We start from the raw sequence: 22,785 nt of genomic DNA, 5'->3' as shown, positions 1-22,785 counted from the left end.
AATAATTTTGTTAATTCCAAAAAAGTTGCATAAATGTGACTTGCGTCTCTTTTCATCCTCACTTTCGTCATTATGATCAATTGATTCGTCTCCATCATCCACCCTACCTTAGCAATTTGTCTCTGCCAATGTCTTCTCCTCTCCTTCCATGGACATTAACCACTTGTTGTCCTTTCCACATCGACATTCCTTTTAGCATGACTTCACAAAATTGTTGCTTGTGTCGGTCTCTTCAGCCTCCCTTGCGCATTCATACATTATTGTAGTAAAAAATAATTACATTCTATACATCTCTCACAGTCCATCCCTAAATTATTGAGAGGTTGGAATGTGAATACTAAAGTTTTTTGGGATTTCTAAAGCAAGATGAAAAATTTCTAAGCCATAGTTGTCAAAGTCAAAACGGGTAAAGGTGTACTAGGAAGCAAATATTTCTTGAGCCATGGATGGATGAAGAGAAACAAAGGAAGATCGGATAAAGAACTTACTACTGCAGGTCGCAAGAGAGGGAGGTCATTGGCGAAAATCACTTGAAGAGAAGATCGAAGAAGACGAAGTGTAGGTAGTATGTTTACATGACGCTTAGGGTTTTTAAACATAAATCATAAAAGATTTTCCAATCTCGACCATTGGATCGAAATAGTTTGATCATTGTTAGTCGTGCGATTAGAAAGGAGGAAGCACTATTAGTCTTACGAAAAGGCATGCGTCAATTGTTGCTTCAAAAAATGAGATAATGCGGCACATGACGCTTATCTATCAATGGACATTTATGATGGACAAGACAACTCAAATCATTTCGCTAAAAGCGTTTTCCCGCGTATCATCGGTGCATTTCCTAACATGTCAAGCATCTAATATGCATTTTTTTAGATAAAAATAAAGTTGACTACAGCGTTTAAAGGCGAGCTGAAGCATGGTCATCCTATCGGCCTAGTAAATCGGGTGATCAGGCAATAATTAGACTCAGATCCAATCAGTTGGACATTAGCCTCCTTCGACTAGACTTTAAAAGGAGGCTAGTGATAAGGTACGTTGTAAGTTGCAAAAAGGTGAAACCGCCACCTTAGCGGCCCCCTGGGTCCAACCCCACATATATCCAGATGGGGTAAATCACGGTTAAGCTGGGCAGGAGGGGTGACTGGGGGTCGAGTGGAATTTAAAGCGCAGCAGACCGAGATTTTACGCCCGTGTGCAACTGGCAACCCTCGACCCCTGAACCTCCGTTGCCAGCATCAGACACCCTTCCAGCTGATCCAACCCGTGGGGGCGATAAGGTATGTTGTAAGTGCACCTAGAGATGATGTGTCAGTTAAAGTCAAAGTGAGATGGTGGTCAAAGTCAAGATAACAGTAAAAGTCAAAATATATGCATCTGAACGGGTTATTCTCACCAAGACTCAACTCCTCACTCAGCACTATGGCTCTCAGCATAAAGTCGGTCGGCCTAGTAGTCGATCGGACTTTAGGAACTTATAGTTCCCCATTCTTTGGGTACAAGTCTCTCTGTATACGGTCGATCAACCCCAAGGACTAGCCAGACTGGGAGAACTTATCACTCCACTTGATATCAAGATATATGAGATAAATTTAAACAACCCTAATGTCGGTCGGGCATACAAGGCTTATTATGTTTGTGTTTTCTTTCTATTATTGTGTTTGTGTATTGTTTATATCATATTTGTTTTTATCCACAAGATTATTTGTTTGTACGAATTTATTTGTGTCTATATAAGTTTATTTGTGTTTGTGATATATGATTTGTTAGAATTATGTTTGTTTGTATGTATGGATTGTTAGGATGTGTAAAATGTGATTACATGTATGGATTTGTAAAATGTGATGTTTGTATGTATGAAATGTTATCGCTTGTGTATATCGCGAATGCAACATTTTTATTTTTAATTTTTTTATCGACAGAAACACTATTTCTGTTGGGATTCCCTATTCCGTATTGTTACTATTTATTGATATTTTTCGACGAAAACTATTCTTTCCGTCGGTAATTACCGATGGAATAGTGATTTCTGTCAATAATTCCATTTATTAAGTACTAACGAAAACATTGTTTCCATCAGTAATTACCGACGGAAAGCTCTATTTCAATCGGTAATTACCGACAGAAATAGTATTTTTGTTGAAACATGCTAGTTGTCCAAACAGTATTTCTAGCCGTGTGTACCGTTGGAGACACTATTTCCGTCAGCAAATATTTGAGAAATTTATCGACGAAATATGTATTCTGTCGGAAATTTTTATGACGAAAACGTAAATTCCATCAGAAAATCATTTCCAACGAATCATCTCTGGACAAATGAGTTTCCGTCGGAACTTTATCAGTAACTGAATATATTGATAGAATTCCGACAGAAAATTCCATTAGTCCAGAATATTTTTGTAGTGTGCATCTCTTTTTATCCTCACTTCGTCATTCTATGTCTCAATGATGAATTGATTCATCTCCATCATCCACCCTACCTTGGCAATTTGTCCCTGCCAATGTCTTCTCATCTCCTTCAATGGACATTAACCACTTGTTGTACCTTCCACATCGACATTCCTCTTAGCATGACTTTCCCCTTTCATGACTTCACAAAATTGTTGCTTGTGTTTGTCTCTTCAGCCTCTCTGGTGTATTCATGCTCATTATAGACGTCCTTCATAATCTTCATAATCTGTCCTCAAATTATAGGATGAGAGATAAATTGTAAAGTCAATTTATAGTTGACCGTCAAATTAACTCAGAGATGAGAGGGATTTTTTTTCCCTGAAACTATCTGTTGATATGTTACATCCACCTTCACCTGCATTGTTCCTTTCTTCCACATCAACAACCTTACTCTATTCAACGTCTCTATATATATGTCCAGTGGTCCATTTTGCTTTCTTCTAATTAACATTACATTTGTGAGTTTTAGGATCTATTTATGATAAATAGCACATTATTGACACTTGAAAAAAAATATTAACTAACTTCTTTCGGCCTGCTGATGATAGGAGCGGCATGCAATATTATAAAAGGTTTTACTCTTCTTTTTTTTTTTTTCAACATTTATAGTTCTATATATATATAGTTTAGCTTTTGCTTCTCATTGAGTGTAGCTCTCTGTAGGCCATACATTACAGTCTTGAAAATTCTCATGAACTGTGATTATTTTTGATGTATGCTACGTGATTACGGTTAAGATAAATTAGAATAATAAAGCAGAATTCATTCATTCCTTGTTTGATCTTTGTTATCTCTCCTCACCCCACATATGAAGTATATATATTAAAGATGCAATGAAGAAAACATATCATCACACTTACAATGACCATCAATTAATCAAACAAATGTAGCTACCCAACATTAAATAATCAAATGAAAATTAGACCCAAGGAATCAATTAAATTTTGACCAAGAATAAATCAACGACGCCGAGCCACATGATGTTAGTAATGGCAGTCGACCGCCAATGCCGATGCCGGTGCTGTCCCCGGCAACACTAGAGGTCCCTTTCCGGCCGCATAGGAGAACGACGTCGTTGCTGGGGGAACCTGTGGTCTCTGCATCTCGTCTTCGGGCGCCGGGAGGTTTAGATCCAACGAAAGGTTAATAAAGCTCTTCTCCTTCTTGACGTCGCCGGTCGGCGGCAGCGGCCGGTGCCGCCTCATGTGACCGCCCAGCGCCTGTCCGGAGCTGAACTCGGTCCCGCAGATGGCACACTCATGGACCTTCACGGGCGCCTTCGGCTTCGCGAAAGCATAATTATTCACGCCCATCCGCAGCATATGATGATCCGCCGCCGCAGCAGCCTCTTCCTCCGCCGTGGATTTCTCTAGCGCCGGCGTGGACTTGGGCTTCTTGTGGCTGGTGCGGTGGCCGCCGAGCGCCTGGAACGAGGAGAAGCACTTTCCGCACGTCTTGCATTCGTAAACGCAGTACCCGGCGCGGCCGCCGTCGGCCGCGGAGGTAGCCTCGGCCAACCGCTTACTGGTGAACTTGTTGGGCGCGGCGGCGCTCGGAGTTCTTTTGGGGCAGACCTCGAAGGCGGGGCCATGCGCGAGCAGAATGAGGCAGTTGGCTACGTCCTCGTCCTCCTCGGTGACGACGTCGACGACGGAGGCAGAGGCCGCGGACGAGGCGGAGGAGTCGGCAGCTGGCGTAGGGAGCCTTTGGCGCCTGGTGCGCTTGCCCTTGACCAATGCGGCGGCGATGTCAGCGGGGTCGGAGGCCGCTTCATCTGGGGTTTCCATTATTTCCATCTCCATGATCTCCATCGGAGGAGAAGATGGAGTCGTAAAAAAGGTTAAACAATTAATTAAGAAGATTAATTAATTAATTAATTAATTACTAGTAATTACACGGAAGTGAGGATGTATATATGCAATTAAAAGGAGTGAATGCAACGGTATCACGTAGGGGATTAATTAGGATTAATTTGGTGGTGATGCAGAGGCAGAGGTGTGGAGTGAAGGGAGGAACAAGAGCAAAGGACAGAGAGGACGGAGTATACGAGTCCAACAAAAATGGCTAATCCTGGAGTGGACCTTCTTAATATTTCACTAACACCATCTTTTATAATTAGACTCTCTTTATGTGGCAAGGCTGGAGACGCGGGAATTAACTGCATGCATGGTTTAATTTGTCAATTTGAGTTACTTAATTGGACAGTTGAGCTAATGAACATAGTTTCTATCTACGTTACACCACCACCTTTCGTTGTTTATCGTTTAAAAGATATACAGATGTTGCAAACAAGTTTAATGGTGATAGTCTGATAGAGATAGAACATCTAACGCTCATGATTAGGCTAGCTAGGAAACTAATTAAACTAATATATCACCTCGTTTATTATATTTAGCTGATTAATGCATGCTTGTAATGGTACATTTCCATTGAGGCTAACAAATAGCAGGATTTAATATAATATAATTCTGTACAAAAATATTTATTTATACGCTTTTTAACGTACAAAAGCCGCGAACCCTTTAATATTTATTTCTATAGTGTTTTTTTCCCCAAAAAACTCATTTCATGATAATTAAATCGAACCGGAGAGATCTTTACCATTGGCTGACCTCCACCATCAAGATTAAGTTTCCTCAATTCTCAAATCCGATGAATGTGAAAAAAAGGCCTATGGGAAACACCACCGAGAGTAATTATTGTTGGGAAATTAGTTCCCTCTTATGATTAGGATTAATATAATCATAGGGTTTTATACAAATTGATTAAATTAGATGTTTCTAATGAATGGCTTGCTTGTGAAGGTTACTCATTAATTGTGCAGATTATTGGAGATGATAAGCTCTGCGAGTGACAGATGCAGATAAGCTTTGCGAGTGACAGATGTAGGATCTATCTAAATTTTAAAGGGACATAACTTTTGACTCAAAATTTAGAATCAGATTTTGTCGAATCTCAGGCGTATAGAATTATAAAATCTATATTTATTACTGGAAGCCATAACTACCAATTTTCAGATCCAAATTCCACCATTTATGCTCTCAACTGAGCCTCTGAAGATTTTATTATTATTTTTAGTAATTTCTATTTTTATATTATTTAGAGTAATTTTAGTATTTCTGGTATTTATAGGTCTTAATTTGTATATATCAACGTCCTATTCTGTTAATTTTGATTTCTTCCAAGAGATTTTCTTTTCTGAAAAAAATCTCTTTTCTTTTTTACAAGATTAGAATTGAAGTTCATATATATAATTTTTTTCTTTCTTGGTTAGAGAGTATAGAGTTTATATAAATATATATATAGTTGTATAAAAATTAATCCCTCTTTTATTAATCCAATCTCCCCTCTCAGTTGTTAGCCCACAGGATAATCACTATCTTGCCCGGCGAATTTATTATCTTCATGCATAAAGATAATAAATTCGGTCGTTTTGGTCGGACTCTATTATGGATTTCTGACTACATTCTCCATAGGGTCGGCCCTCTTATCTCTTCCTTCTTCGAGCTCGGGCTATGGAAGGAGGAACCGAGGAGGAGGTAGCAGCAACAACTGGTTTTATTATGGGACAGCTCTTGATGTTCATATCGATCTATTATGCGCCTCTACATCTAGCAATGGGTAGACCTCGTACAATAACTGTCATAGTTCTACCCTATCTTTTGTTTCATTTCTTCTGGAACAATCACAAAAACTTTTTTTATTATGGGTCTACTACCGGAAAGTAACTATGATCCTCTACCTCGAAGATGATCAAGGATGAAGAGCACTAGATTGAATATTACAAATGTAGGTCCAGGTATGTTGGCCAGAAGGGCAGTGAATAACCTGTAAGTTAGAAATTTGAATCTCTTGCTACCAAACTTAGCAAGGAACATACTGTACATTAATTTTAAATAAATAAAAACATAAACAAAATAGAGAAGAGACAAAAGATTTTACTTGGTTTGCAACCTAGGAGGTTGCTGATCCAAGGCGATATAAAGCTCACTAAACGAACTCCTTCGTGAAGGCAGAGTGACATCTTACAGCAGTTAAGCACAAATAGTAAAAATAGAATTTGTAAATGAAAGTACAAAGTGTGTTCTACTTTTTCCTCTTTGTGTTGATCTCTGAGTGCTACAAAATCATATTTGACAGTAAAGAGAATTTCAAAGTTAGTCTTGTAGAATACCTCCATACAACACTTCTAAAGTATGAACTCCCCCTCGAACTTTAGTGGATGAATATTTGATTCAACCATCATCTTCTTACTTTAGCATACGGTTAGTCCTTCTAAAATAGTCTAACTTTGATATCAATTGTAGGTCCAGAGAGGCACGCTAGAGAGGGGTGAATAGCCTACATGTTACAAATTCGAATCTCTTGCTACCAAACTTAGCAAGGAACACACATTAATTTTAAACAAATAAAAACATAAACAAGAATGGAGAAGAACTCGAAGAACATCTTTGGAGCAAAAATGAGCAGAATGACTTCATGACAAACGGCAAAGTAGAGTTCCGTCTACTGAGTGTTCTTCTGCCCCAAGAAGACAATCGAATTGGCAGTTATGACTCAGTTAAAGAACTTTGGGAGGAGTTCCTTGTTGGTGCAATATTCCCTAGGTCAAGGTTGACCTGTTTGACTGGGCTTGAAGTGAGTCAAGCTCGAGTCTTGATGATTTGGTTTCGATGTTTGACAATACTTGTAGACAACACATGAACATTGCAAGAGCAATTGTTCATGTGGGGAGATTGTGAAGGAGAGTCAAGTATGTCAAGGTTGACTGGATACTTGACTGAAAATCCTAGTGAGTGAAGCTAGGTGAAAGTCCTGGTGAGTGAAGCCAGGCAGAAGGAAACCCTAGTGAGTGAAGCTAGGTGAAAGAACTGGTGAGTGAAGCCAGGCAGATGAGAAGACCTAGTGAGTGAAGCTAGGCAGAAGGGAAATCCTGGTGAGTGAAGCCAGGTGAAAGTCCTAGTGAGTGAAGCTAGGCAGAAGGGAAGTCCTGGTGAGTGAAGCCAGGCACGAGGAAATCCAAATGGGTCAAGGTTCACCAGACATCTGGTGAAAGTCCAAATAGGTCAAAGGGATTGACCGGATACTTGGCAAGAGGAGAAAAGTCTTAGTGGGTCAAAGGATTGACCAGACACTTGGTGAGAGAGTCCAAGCTGGTCAAGGGTGACCAGATGCTAGGTTTTATGTACCAACAAGTCATGGTTGAATGGATGTTGGTTTAGGGGGCTTTGGACTTGCTTTTGGGCAAAAACCAAGATCTGGATTGATCAGCCGATTGATCCAGCAGATCTGGATCGATCAGCCGATCGATTGGATCATGCCCAATCGATCAGCTGATCGATCGGGTGAGTCCCCACAAACAGAACCCCTTTGGATCGATCCGTGGATCGATCCAAAGGTCCCAATCGATCAGTGGATCGATTGGGAGCTGCTGTTTGTGCGCGATAAGCCCTGGATCGATCAGCCGATCGATCCAGGCTATTCCAGAGAGCACATAGGCACTCTGGATCGATCAGTTGATCGATCCAAAGCCTCCCTGATTGATTGGGAGTAATCCAATCGATCAGGATCCGACCATTAGCATCGTATTTAGCTGCAGGCGAGCGTTTCCTTCAGCAAGGCTTACACGATTCATCTCCGATCTTCACCAGCGACTCCACAACTCTCTCTCAAGTTCAGATCGCCTGTTCTTGAAGATTCTTGGAGGTTCTTCCAAGTCAAGAGGCGGATCAAAAGCAAGAAGAGAAGTTAGGGTTAGGGTTTATTGTAAGCTTTTGCTTGTATTTCATATACTTTCCTTTCTTCTTGTATTGAGAGTTTGTAAAGGCTTCTCCGCCTTCTGTAGTTACCGTAGAGGAGTGTGTTTCATAGTGGAGGATGCGTGAGTGTGTAGATCCTTGGATTAGTCACCTCTTGTGAGGTGGATACTAAGTAAAATCTATTTGTTAGCGTTGTATTTTGTTTCTTGTACATTTCCGCTGCACATCTTTGAAGAAACAAGCAACGCCAACCACGAAGCACGCGACGAGCTATTCACCCCCCCCCCCCCCCTCTAGCTACTTTTCGGTCCCAACAAGTGGTATCAGAGCGAGGCCGCTCTTCACCGGAATCATCGCCGGAAGGGGCAAACAAAACAAGCAGAGCTAGAGGGTGAAGAAGTTGGAGCAAATTCATCAAAGTCAAAGAATTCAAGAAGCTCAACTTTAAGATGCAATTCCAAGATGGACTTGGATTTGACACAAGGGTGGCTCCACTGTACACATCTACTAGTTTCGATCTTTGGAAATCAAGGATCGAAAACTTCTTAATGGTGGAGATAGAGCAATGGTTTGTTAGAGTGTATACTGAAAGCCTAAGCTTTTGTAAACATTTATTTCGAATAAAGAATCACATTTTGGTTAAATCATCTACATTTGTTGTAGTTGTTCAATTAATTTATATTGTAGATAACATAGTATGTGGTGTCACATACAGAAGATGATGTTATCAATACCTTATAAATTATAAACAGTAGCTCATGATCAAAATGGAAAGGAACAAACCATTGGAAGGTCATAGTGTAATTAGGAATTAGTTTATCTTGACTATATAATTACACTAGTACACTTAGAGTGTATTGAGTAGGACCATTTGAGGTCGTTTCTTTTATACTGACTTTATAAAGGAACAAATACCTCAGTTATTATGGAAGTGTGTGCTCTTAATCCTGATATAATAACAAGCACATATATTTGATATTTATTTCTTTAATTTATCAATGGGTGAGATTTAGTTCGATGAATCAATAAGCTCGATAAGTTGGAAAATGATATTACTTATAGTGTGTGTTGTTGATTATAGAAGGAAACTGTGTCCTAATAATCTAGGTTGATAATGTTCTCAAGATGAGCTCATAAAGATTGTCATGTTAAACCCTGCAGGTGGACTTAGTCCGACATGACGATAAGGTTGAGTGGTACTATTCTTGGATTAAGATATTGATTAAATGAGTTGTCAGTAACTCACTTAATTAGTGTACATTCGACATCTTAAACACAGGGAGACTAATACACTTATAATAAGAAGGAGCCCAAAAAATGTAATTTGGGATTGGTGCGGTAGTTCAATAATAGTTCTCTAGTAGAATGAATTATTATTGATAAAATTAAGTTGTGTGTTCGGGGCGAACACGGGATGCTTAATTTTATCGGGAGACCAAAACCAATTCCTCCTCTCGGTCCCTATCGTAGTCTCTTATTTATAGAGTACTATACCCACCTATACCCACCTTCATACCCATGAGAAGGGGGCCGACCAAGATAGCTTGTGGTTCAAGCTAGGGCCGACCAAGCCTTGGTTCATGGGTGGCCGGCCCTAGCTTGAACCCAAGCTTAGGTGGCCGACCCCCATTAAATTAAAAAGAATTTTAATTTTAATTTTTATTATGTGGAAGATATAATTTATTACAGAGAATTAAAATTAAAATATCTCTCTTTAAAAGATCTACAAAAGATTAAAAGAAATAGATTAGATCTCTTTCCTTATTTGTAGATTGGAAAGATATTTTATTTTTTCTCTTTGAAAAATTATTCACATGTTGAAAATTAAAATTATAGAAATTTCTTTTTATCAACCATGAAGGGATTTTAAAAGAAATTTTATTTTTTTTAATTTTCGAAGACAAATAAGGAAATTTTAATTGTTGATTAAAATTATCCTATTTGCTCTACATGAGGTGGCCGGCCACATACAATTAATTAGGAAAATTTATTTAATTTTTCTTAGTTAATTGTTGTCAAGGAAAGTTAAGGAAATTTTATTATAAATAAATTTCCTTATTTGCCAAAGCCAAGGAATATAAAAGAAGGGGTAGGGGTGCCTTCATGGGTTACAACTTCTATTGTTCTCTTCCTCTTTTCCTTGGTGTTGTGGTCGGCCATCATCCTCTCCCTCTCTTCCTCTTGTGGTGGCCGAATCCTTCATCTCCCTTGGAGCTCTTGTGGTGGTCGGATACTACTTGAAGAAGAAGAAGAAGGAGAGAAAGCTTGCATCTCTTGGAGCTTGGTTGGTGTTTTGTTCTTCATCCTTGGTAAAGCTTCCTTATTGTGGCCGAACCTAGCTAGGAGGAGAAGAAGGTGGTTGGTGTTTTCTCATCTCGGAAGATCGTTGCCCACACAACGTCCGAGGTTAGAAGAAGAATACGATAGAAGATCAAGAGGTCTTTCTAGAAGGTATAACTAGTAATTTTTCCTTTCCGCATCATACTAGTCATTTTTGGAAATAATACCAAATACAAGAGGCTTACGATTCTAGTATTTCGAATATGTTTTTCGATGTTATGTTCTTTTGTTTTATTTATCCTTGTGATTTGATTGTTCTTTTCGGTTAACCTAAAGTTATTTTAGGAAATTAAATATTAGCTTTCCATAAAAGGTTTTGTCTAGTCGGTGGTGGTTGCTCCCATATCCAAGAAGGTCGTGTGCCTCACCACGTCAGTACTGGGAACCAATTATGGAAATTAATATTTAATGGAATTAATAACTTAAGGTGATTTGGGTCGAACGTGTTAAGTTCCGCAGGAGACCCAAGTCAAAACCTAAAAGAACGAATAGATTAAGTTTTGGATCAAACGTGTTAAGTTCCGCAGGCGATCCAAAATTTAATTTAAAAGAACACATGGTAGCTAGGAAAATGTTCAGACCTTTGTACAAAATTTTTGTACAGTGGAACCTCTAGGTTTTCCGAGTAGCAACCAACAATTGGTATCAGAGCTAGGGTTTTGCCTCTGTGTATTTGGTATTAGTTTAATTATGCACATGTCATACATAATTTAGGCAGGATAGTAGTAGGATGTGCTAACTTTGTGGATACAGGATCCAACTATTATGGCTTATAGTTTTATGTGTGTGATTGGACCCTTGGACATGTCAAGGGCATTTATATGTGTGTGCATGATTGTATTATAAAATACAGCAGGAGATGTATTTAGTTTTATTAGGATTTTATTTTTGATCTAGATACATGTAAATTCCTTTTATGGAATATAGGATCAAAATTGTAAAATTCTATTTATGTCGCGGATCGAATCTTGCAAAGCGTGGAACCTTCTGAGGACCAGAGGCGCAGCGGAACAAGGAGCAAGATGGATGCGACAGCTAGACCCGGTGGCAGTGGCCAAATATGGCAGCAGCTTGGGATGACAACACACGGAGGGCAACCATAGATAAAAGTCATAATAGTTGAAAATTAGATTTTCTATTTATTGCTTTTATATTGTGTTGTGTGTGTTACTATACAGTTTTAGTAGGCTAGCATAGTTAAAATTCCTCATTTATAAATAATTAAGTGGGAGAGAGATTTTTAAATAAAACCCATGGTCTCCATTACTGGTTTGTAAGTGATGCAAACAAGCTTGCGTGTTGGCTCTGAGTGCCTTCCTCCATATCGGATGAGCTTGTTTGTGGATCACTAGAACAAACTTCCATTTGGGATGACTATAGGAAGTTAATTAAGAGCGTGTGATCTTCCCCATCGGAAGGGGCACAATCTTATTAATGGACTTAGTGTCAAGTAATGGTATATACTTAGGCACAACTAATAGTATCCTCCCCATCGGAGTCACTGCTATTATTTGTGTGACCAAAAGATACCAACTATTAATTTTATTTGTCAAAAAGTTAGGTTGACAAGATAATAAAATTAATGGGTTAAAACCCTCCTTTTACAAATGTTGAATTTGTATACGTCCACACTATCGTGGCATACAAAATTCACGGTGGTTTGAGGTGTTGGTTAATTTAAAATAGTATTGTTTGAGGAATCAATATTATTCTAAATTTAGAGTGCTGACCAAAAGTTATTTGTGATTCTTAAGATGACTTTCAACCCACTATCCATCATACTTCAACAGAATAGACTTATTGGACCTAATTACATAGATTGGAAAAGGAACCTGGACATTGTCCTTACTGCTGAAAGCTATAAATTTGTACTGACTGAGCCTTGCCCTGAAGCACCTACTGGTGAATCTACCCAAGAGGAGATTGAATATCATAAGAAATTGGTAAAAGCAGATGAGATGGCGCGGTGTTACATTTTGGCTTCAATGTCAAATGTATTGCAACATCAGCATCAAGATTTACCAACAGCTTATGATATTATGAACAATCTCAAGGAACTCTTTGGTCATCAGGATAGGGCTTCTAGACAATAAGCCATGAGAAAGATAATGATAGTCACCATGCAAGAGGGTACTCCTGTGAGGGATCATATCCTAAAGATGATGGCTTATCTGAACGAGATACAGATCCTTGGAGGAGAAATTGATGGGGAAACCCAGATCGATATGATCCTCCAAACACTACCTAGAAGTTTTGAGCAATTCCGCCTGAATTACAATGGAACTACTGACAGAACTTCAGGCAGCAGAAGGATTGTTTCGTCACAACTCTCATATTCACTATGTTGAAAATGGTTCTACTTCTAAGCCGAAAGGAAAGAAGAAGAAGAAACAAGTTGGTTCAGCAAAGAAAGTGAATAAAGCTCAGAGTACAGGACCTAAAGCTGGAGTGAAGAAGCCGAAGGGCAAGTGCTTCATCTGCAAGCAGTCAGGGCATTGGAAGGCGGACTGTCCTCGTAGGAATCAGAACAACAAAGGTATATCTCATGCTCTAGTTGTTGAAACATGTTTAGCGGTGTTATCTACCAGCACCTGGTGTGTAGATACGGGAGCCACTAATCATGTCTGCAATTCCTTGCAGAGGTTCCAGGAAACCCGACGACTATCTGAAGGAGAGATTATTGTCTACATGGGCAATGCTACTAAGGTGGCGGCTGTTGCAGTGGGAGACGTCTACTTATCTTTTAGTAGAAATAAAATTTTGGTTTTAAGAAATTGTCTTTATGTACCCAGTTTTAGAAAGAATTTAATTTCAGTTTCTAAACTGTTTTTAGATGGATATTCAGTTTCTTTCAGTAACGATGTAGTTATTAAGAGAAATAAAGTGATTATCTGTTCTGGTACATTAGTTGGCAATTTGTATACTTTAAATCCAATTTCTTCCACAAAGCAAAACATGGAAATTTATAACTCATTTTCTAACTCTAATAAGAGAAAAGAACCTTCGGAAATGAACCAAGCATATCTTTGGCATCTAAGGCTTGGTCATATTAACTTAAGTAGGATTCAGAGGCTTATAGCCGATGGACTTTTAGGTTCATTAGAGTTGGAAAATTTTCCAACTTGTGAATCCTGCTTGGAAGGTAAAATGACTAAGAGGTCGTTCAAGGCCAAGGGGTATAGAGCCAAAGAAGTGTTAGAGTTGGTTCACTCTGATCTGTGTGGTCCTATGTTTGTCCAGGCAAGAGGAGGTTTTGAATATTTTGTCTCTTTCATAGACGATTATTCAAGATATGGATACATTTACCTAATGCGCCATAAGTCCGAGTGCTTTGATAAGTTCAAAGAGTACAAGGCTGATGTGGAGAAACGACTAGGTAAAAGTATCAAGACACTACGGTCAGATCGTGGTGGCGAATACCTCTTAGGAGAGTTTAGGAATTACTTATCAGAGGCCGGGATTCAATCCCAACTATCCTCACCTGGTACACCCCAACAGAATGGTGTGGCAGAACGAAGGAATAGGACTCTTATGGAGATGGTTAGATCGATGATGAGTTATTCAGAATTACCAAATTCGTTTTGGGGATACGCTCTGGAAACGGCAGTGTACATTCTGAACTTAGTACCTTCTAAATCAGTTTCTTCTACACCCACAGAATTGTGGAACGGGCGAAAACCCAGTCTAAGACATATTCGGATTTGGGTTAGTCTAGCACATGTGCTGAAACCAGATGTTGATAAGTTAGAATCTCGTACAGAAGTTCGCGTGTTTGTGGGGTATCCTAAAGGAACGAAAGGTGGTTTATTCTATAGTCCTAAAGACCAGAAGGTCATTGTTAGCACCAATGGCCAGTTTTTAGAAGAAGACTATATAATGGATCACAAGTCCAGTAGTAAAGTTGTTTTAGAAGAACTAAGAGAGGACAAGTCAACTTTAATACCAACAGTACAAGATGAAGTATCACAAGAAACTGCAACACGTGTCACACATGATACACAACCACAGACAGTGCCTCGTCGTAGTGGGAGGGTTGTAAGGCAGCCTGAAAGATTCATGTTTTTGGGAGAGTCTTCGGACTTGATTCCGAGTAAACATGAACCTGATCCCCGGACATATGACGAAGCACTCCAAGATATAGATGCAGCATCTTGGCAAAAGACGATGAATTCTGAAATAGAGTCTATGTACTCTAATAAGGTCTGGGAGCTCGTAGAACCACCTGATGGTGTAAAAGCCGTTGGATGCAAGTGGATCTACAAAAGGAAAAGAGGGACAGACGGGAAGGTAGAAACCTTCAAAGCTAGGCTTGTTGCGAAAGGGTACACTCAGAAAGAGGGAATCGATTATGAGGAGACCTTTTCACTGGTAGTCATGCTTAAGTCTATCCGGATACTCTTATCCATTGCTGCTCATATGGATTATGAGATTTGGCAAATGGATGTCAAGACAGCTTTCCTTAATGGAAGTCTTGAAGAGAACATCCATATGAAGCAACCAGAAGGGTTTATTGAAAAAGGCAAAGAGCATCTAGTGTGCAAGCTCAATCGGTCCATTTATGGACTGAAGCAAGCTTCAAGGTCTTGGAACATCCGGTTTAATGAAGTAATCCAGTCATATCAATTTATTCAGTGTCCAGATGAGTCTTGTGTATACAAGAAGTGTAACGGAAACGTGGTGGTATTTCTTGTACTATACGTAGATGATATTTTGTTAATTGGCAACAATGTCAAGGTATTATCGGACGTAAGGGTATGGTTGTCCAAACAATTTGATATGAAGGACTTAGGAGATTGTGCACACATTCTTGGGATCAAAGTTATAAGGGATCGCAAGAAAATAATGTTGTGGCTGTCCCAAGCTTCATATATAGATACAATCCTTGCTCGTTTTAGCATGCAGGATTCCAAGAAAGGTTTCTTACCTTTTAGGCATGGAGTAGCTCTATCTAAAGAGATGTCTCCGAAGACATCAAAGGAGATAGAGGACATGAAAGCAGTTCTTTATGCTTCGGCTGTAGGAAGCCTAATGTATGCAATGCTATGTACGAGACCTGATATCTGTTTTGCCGTGGGCATGGTTAGCAGATATCAGAGTAACCCTGGACAAGGACATTGGACTGCGGTAAAGCATATATTAAAGTACCTGAGAAGGACTAGAGATTATATGCTAGTTTACCAAGCAGATGATTTGCTCCCTGTGGGATACACGGATTCAGATTTCCAATCAAATAGGGACAACAGTAAGTCTACATCAGGCTATGTGTTTACTTTAGGAGGTGGAGCCATTGCATGGAGGAGTGTTAAGTAGAAATACGTTTCGGACTCAACCATGGAAGCTGAGTATGTAGCAGCCTCTGAGGCAGCTAAAGAAGCAGTATGGCTCAGGAACTTTCTAATGGACTTAGATGTGATTCCTGGTTTGCCCAAAATCATCACAATTTATTGTGATTATAGTGGTGCAGTTGCAAACTCGAAGGAACCACGAGCCCATAAGGCAAGTAAACATATAGAGCGCAAGTACCACCTGATACGAGATATCGTGAAGCGAGGAGAAGTTGTCATCGCCAAGATTGCATCAGCAGATAACCTGGCAGATCCTTTCACTAAGGCCCTTCCGGTAAAAGCTTTCGATCGGCATATGGAGGGAATGGGAATCAGATGTATGGCAGAAGATATGGCAGCTTAGTCATTAGTATAAGTGGGAGATTGTTAGAGTGTATACTGAAAGCCTAAGCTTTTGTAAGCATTTATTTCGAATAAAGAATCACATTTTGGTCAAATCATCTACATTTGTTGTAGTTGTTCAATTAATTTATATTATAGATAATGATGTTATCAATACCTTATAAATTATAAACAGTAGCTCATGACCAAAATGGAAAGGAACAAACCATTGGAAGGTCATAGTGTAATTAGGAATTAGTTTATCTTGACTATATAATTACACTAGTACACTTAGAGTGTATTGAGTAGGACCATTTGAGGTCGTTTCTTTTATACTGACTTTATAAATGAACAAATACCTCAGTTATTATGGAAGTGTGTGCTCTTAATCCTGATATAATAACAAGCACATATATTTGATATTTATTTCTTTAATTTATCAATGGGTGAGATTTAGTTCGATGAATCAATAAGCTCGATAAGTTGGGAAATGATATTACTTATAGTGTGTGTTGTTGATTATAGAAGGAAACTGTGTCCTAGTAATCTAGGTTGATAATGTCCTCAAGATGAGCTCATAAAGATTGTCATGTTAAACCCTGCAGGTGGACTTAGTCCGACATGACGATAAGGTTGAGTGGTACTATTCTTGGATTAAGATATTGATTAAATGAGTTGTCAGTAACTCACTTAATTAGTGGACATTCGACATCTTAAACACAGGGAGACTAATACACTCATAATAAGGAGCCCAAAAAATGTAATTTGAGATTGGTGCGGTAGTTCAATAATAGTTCTCTAGTGGAATGAATTATTATTGATAAAATTAAGTTGTGTGTTCGGGGCGAACACGGGATGCTTAATTTTATCGGGAGACCAAAACCAATTCCTCCTCTCGGTCCCTATCATAGTCTCTTATTTATAGACTACTATACCCACCTATACCCACCTTCATACCCATGAGAAGGGGGTCGGCCAAGCTAGCTTGTGGTTCAAGCTAGGGCCGGCCAAGCCTTGGTTCATGGGTGGCCGGCCCTAGCTTGAACCCAAGCTTAGGTGGCGGCCCCCATTAAATTAAAAAGAATTTTAATTTTAATTTTTATTATGTGGAAGATATAATTTATTACAGAGAATTAAAATTAAAATATCTCTCTTTAAAAGATCTACAAAAGATTAAAAGAAAGAGATTAGATCTCTTTCCTTATTTGTAGATTGGAAAGATATTTTATTTTTTCTCTTTGAAAAATTATTCACATGTTGAAAATTAAAATTATAGAAATTTCTTTTTATCAACCATGAAGGGATTTTAAAAGGAAATTTTATTTTTTAAAAATTTCCAAAGACAAATAAGGAAGTTTTAATTGTTGATTAAAATTATCCTATTTGCTCTACATGAGGTGGCCGGCCACATACAATTAATTAGGAAAATTTATTTAATTTTTCTTAGTTAATTGTTGTCAAGGAAAGTTAAGGAAATTTTATTATAAATAAATTTCCTTATTTGCCAAAGCCAAGGAATATAAAAGAAGGGGTAGGGGTGCCTTCATGGGTTACAACTTCTATTGTTCTCTTCCTCTTTTCCTTGGTGTTGTGGCCGGCCATCATCCTCTCCCTCTCTTCCTCTTGTGGTGGCCGAATCCTTCATCTCCCTTGGAGCTCTTGTGGTGGTCGGATACTACTTGGAGAAGAAGAAGAAGAAGAAGGAGAGAAAGCTTGCATCTCTTGGAGCTTGGTTGGTGTTTTGTTCTTCATCCTTGGTAAAGCTTCCTTATTGTGGCTGAACCTAGCTAGGAGAAGAAGAAGGTGGTTGGTGTTTTCTCATCTCGGAAGATCGTTGCCCACACAACGTCCAAGGTTAGAAGAGGAATACGGTAGAAGATCAAGAGGTCTTTCTAGAAGGTATAACTAGTAATTTTTCCTTTCCGCATCATACTAGTTATTTTTGGAAATAATACCAAATACAAGAGGCTTACGATTCTAGTATTTCGAATATGTTTTTCGATGTTATGTTCTTTTGTTTTATTTATCCTTGTGATTTGATTGTTCTTTTCGGTTAACCTAAAGTTATTTTAGGAAATTAAATATTAGCTTTCCATAAAAGGTTTCGTCTAGTCGGTGGTGGTTGCTCCCATATCCAAGAAGGTCGTGTGCCTCGCCACGTCAGTACTGGGAACCAATTATGGAAATTAATATTTAATGGAATTAATAACTTAAGGTGATTTGGGTCGAACGTGTTAAGTTTCGCAAGAGACCCAAGTCAAAACCTAAAAGAACGAATAGATTAAGTTTTGGATCAAACGTGTTAAGTTCCGCAGGCGATCCAAAATTTAATTTAAAATAACACATGGTAGCTAGGAAAAGGTTCAAACCTTTGTACAAAATTTTTGTACAGTGGAACCTTTAGGTTTTCCGAGTAGCAACCAACATGGTTTGCTCTAATGGAAGGCTTCGAGGCTCCAAGAAATTCAAAGGGCAAAGTCCTCAAGAAAAGCAATTGGAGCCAAGAGCAAATCCAAAGATGTGAGGTCAATGATAAAGTGACCAAGCTTTTGGTCAATCTATTGTCTAGCCACATTCTTGGAAAAATTGGAGAGTTCAAGGATGCCAATAAGCTTTGGAGCAAATTGGCATCAATCCATGAGATCCCCTCCACTGTACCGAATCAAGAGGAATCCAAAGAGGGCGACTCATTGGATCAAGACCAAGAGGAGGACTCCGAAGTTGAGAGATGCTCAACTTCCGAAGAAGAAGTCCAAGAAGAAGCTTCATCTTCAAAGGGATGCAATGAAGAGGGCAAGGAGGGAGCATACTCCTTGTTCCATGTACAAGATGAAGATGAAGAAATCTTCACCTCTAGGATTGAGGGGGAGCAACTTTTGGTGACACCGGGTCAAGTAGAAGGAGAAGTCTCCACATCCGGGTCAAGAAGAGAAGAGGATGACGAAGCTTCCACCTCCACAAATCAAGACATATCTATTGGAGGAGAATCATCATTGGATCAAGAGGAAGTCTCCGCATCCGGATCCAAAGGAGAAGAAGCCACCCCTACACAAGAAGGTATAAATAGTTCATTTAATAATAAAAATCATATCATATGCTTTGAATGTAGGGAACATGGGCATTATAAGAGTAAATGCCCTAAATTGGTCAAGAAGAAGGGCCAAGTGGCACAAAAGGGCAAGGAGAAGCCTAAGGAGACCACTCCTAGAACAAAGAAGAGCAAGGAGCACATTGTGTGCTTCTCTTGCAATCAAAAGGGGCATTACCGAAGTCAATGCCCTAAGGGGAAGAAGGTGGTCAAGGCTCAAGGAGGAAGCACAATTCAAGGGGGAGCCTCCAAGGTAAAAAGGAAGGTATCGTTCATTGAACCTACCCCCTTTAATAATGGTAAAAAGCATGATAGTTCTAATCTATATCATTTTAATGCTATTTACCATGAAAATAGAAGGCATGATAAGATTAAGGAAAATCATGTAGCTTATCATGCTAAAACCTCTCAACCTAGGCCTAGAAAGGTAGATAGGAATTTAGGCAAGAACCCTAAGGATTTTAGGTATTTGCCTAAGAAGAAGAAAAATCAAGGTTTTAGTGAAAAACCTAAGGGTGAAGAATTATGGAAGGAAAATCAAGTCTTGAGGTCAAGAATTGACAAATTAGATAGGACTCTTTGAAAAATAACAAATATGACACAAGGGTCCAAGAGTCAAAATCTAGGTTTAGGACAACAAGGGTCATCCAAGGGTCATAGAGGTTTGGGATACAAACCTAAAACCAAAAAGGATGTACCTACTTATCATAGAGTTCCATATAGTTATGGAACAAATCCTAAGTCTAGTGGTCAAGTAAAGAATACTAGGGAGGTCATACCTAAGAGTATTTTTGCAACAAATGTGACTAAGACTTCTAAGAAGTCCAAGAAAGTCATAAATAAGGTCACAAGGGAAGCAATTCCTAGGGTTGACCTAGAAAATGTGACAAAAGCTTCTAAGAAGCCAAACAAGGTCACTAGGAAGGTATCTAGGGAAGTTATCCCTAGTGAGTACCTAGAGCATCCAAGGAGCACCAATAGGTTTTGGGTTCCTAGGAGCATCTTCTCTACCCCATAGATGTGTTAAAGAGTGTCAACTCTAAGTGAAAGGGTAGTTAACCTAATCATGTTGAAGTTGACGCTCAAGAAGCATTTTCAAGGTTATTATTAACCTTTGAAAATGAAATAGATATATCATTTACTCCTTGGAAGAGTAAAATGTGCCAAATTTTAGAAATAGTGATTTTAATCTTAATTAGCACAATTTAGGAAAATCATAAGAACTACCAAGTTGGGAGTTTGGTATGTTCTTAAGAGATTAAAGGCAATCCGGACCTTAATTTAAAGTACTACTCTTGTGGAAAAATGAAATATGCCAACACTTGAGGAATATGATTAATTTCAATTGGCATAAATTAATCAAGAGAATTAGAAATGTCAATTTAGACTTTGGCATTGTCTTGAAGCACTTTGGGCAATCTAGGTTAGATTTAAAATTAGCTATGGGGTTAAGAATACTTAGGTAGGTAATCTAGGTATTTTATCTATGCTAACTTGTCATGCTTTGTTTGCCCATCAAATGCTATGACATCATATTTATTTATTTGTGTTTGCACTCATGCCTTATTATGAAAAACACAAAAATACCATGTCATGTCATCCATACTTCATATAGTTATAAGAAATTTTCTTTTGAAAATTATTTCTTTTTTATGTATGTCATAACATCATTTGAATTCCTTGTTTATTAAGGACTAATAGTATTAATTAACAAGTAACATCCTTGATGGATGTTTAGTATTCAAAAATGCCTAGATAGATATGCATGATCCCTAGATTAGGGCAAAACCAAACTTTACATCTCACAAAGACCCATAAGGTGACTTGTATGTGGTTTAGTGCACATTAGATACAAGTGAGATGTTAGGATGATGAACAAAACTCAAGATGTTGATTTAGTGCATTCTTTTGAGTTCTAAGTTCATCAAAACACATAGGTATGTGTTTTCCCATCATTGGGAAAGCTAATGTACAAGTTATGTGCATTAAGCCCAAGGAACATGGTGGGATATTGGTTTTGAAAATCATTTTAAAATGCTTTTGGCAAACCTTGATAAAGATTATCTTTTGATAGTAATCATCATTGAATAGTTGAGCACAAACTAGAAGAAAACACTAAAGTTTTTACAAGTTCTCTAGTTTGTGTCAATCTTGGAAAATATGAAGTATTTTCTTATAAAATTATTTTTCCATGATAATATATGCCCTAAATAATGCCTACACAAATTTTCACAATTTTTGGATTTTTGTAAATTTTTCTAGGGGTTTCTGAAGTTGACTGAAATGGAATTTCAGCAACTATCAAAACTCCAATCGATCACCCGATCGATTGGAGTGTCTCAATCGATCGACTGATCGATTGAGAAGGCTATTCTCACGAGTAGAAGCTCGCTGGATCGATCAGTCGATCGATCCAGACTGGCTGAATCAGTGGATCGATTCAAAGCAGTTCAATCGATTGGGACCCAACTCCAATCGATTGAGGAAGCTGATTTTGGCTGGGAAAGCCTGATTTCAGCATTCCAAACCAGGTTTAGTCGAGGTAACCATTCCAAACCCGTCAAAATACATTTGTATACATAAAAAGGGTGTTTTCATGTTGAAAATAAAGATGGATTGGTTGGGGAATACTAAATTGTAGTTTAGGTTGAGGTTTGGTTTCAATATTGAATGTTTGAACCTCAAAACTTCTAAATTTGGATTTCCTAAAGGTTTAGGGATTCCAAGTCATTGTTGGTGCAATGACAGAAGGTACAACCATGTCTTCAAGGGGAGTTACTCTTTAAGGACATGAAAATTATTTTTCATACACCTTGGGAGGTGGTTAACCTTCTTTTAGAGAAAATGCTCAAGGTTGGGCATTGAAATTAATGGGGAGTGGATATCCTCATTGTTTAAGTGGAGTTTGCTCATGAATGAGCATTTGATAAAAAATGAAGGGTATGAGACATTCATTTGGGTTATTCAAGTGGTTAATGCTCAAGGGTGAGCATTGATGATAATGAAGGATATGAGATCTTTATTATCGTGTTGATCACAACGAGTGAAGTTGTGAACAACGATAAGCAACTCTTCAGGGGGAGAGGTTGTGGTTGATGTGTGCCCAAAGATGGGGGCATGTTTATGATGTGTGCCAATATGGGAAGAATGCATGGTTAAGTTAGGCCTCCAGTACCTAAAGGGGGAGTTTGCCCGCTAGAAAAGGAGAAGAATGGAGGGAACCATCATTCATATATTGGTATGAAGGGAGTTGAGGCTATGGGATTAGCCTAATTTCCTAACTTAACATGTGGTATTGTTAAACATAAAAAACGGGGAGATTGTTGGTGCAATATTCCCTAGGTCAAGGTTGACCTGTTTGACTGGGCTTGAAGTGAGTCAAGCTCGAGTCTTGATGATTTGGTTTCGATGTTTGACAATACTTGTAGACAACACATGAACATTGCAAGAGCAATTGTTCATGTGGGGAGATTGTGAAGGAGAG

General features: G+C 38.6%; 1 protein-coding gene and 1 pseudogene across 1 annotated transcript; one reads left to right on the top strand and one right to left on the bottom strand.

Annotated features, from left to right (window-relative positions):
- Positions 1-3,431: 3,431 nt before the first annotated feature.
- LOC122055055 (zinc finger protein ZAT5-like) lies at positions 3,432-4,235 on the bottom strand. Its single transcript, XM_042616454.1, has one exon. The coding sequence runs from the start codon at positions 4,233-4,235 to the stop codon at positions 3,432-3,434; it is 804 nt and encodes a 267-aa protein (XP_042472388.1).
- Positions 4,236-5,845: 1,610 nt separating this feature from the next.
- Positions 5,846-6,176, top strand: LOC122055054 (annotated as a pseudogene).
- Positions 6,177-22,785: the final 16,609 nt, after the last annotated feature.

Source organism: Zingiber officinale, chromosome 3B, assembly GCF_018446385.1.
Source record: "Zingiber officinale cultivar Zhangliang chromosome 3B, Zo_v1.1, whole genome shotgun sequence".
NCBI classification, from domain to species: domain Eukaryota; kingdom Viridiplantae; phylum Streptophyta; class Magnoliopsida; order Zingiberales; family Zingiberaceae; genus Zingiber; species Zingiber officinale.
The sequence above is the reverse complement of the archived record's forward strand: the minus strand, read 5'-3'. Positions and strand labels throughout refer to the sequence as shown.

Coding starts and splice junctions, on each gene's coding strand:
- LOC122055055 (XM_042616454.1), bottom strand. CDS start 4,235: ATGGAAACCCCAGATGAAGCGGCCTCCGACCCCGCTGACATCGCCGCC.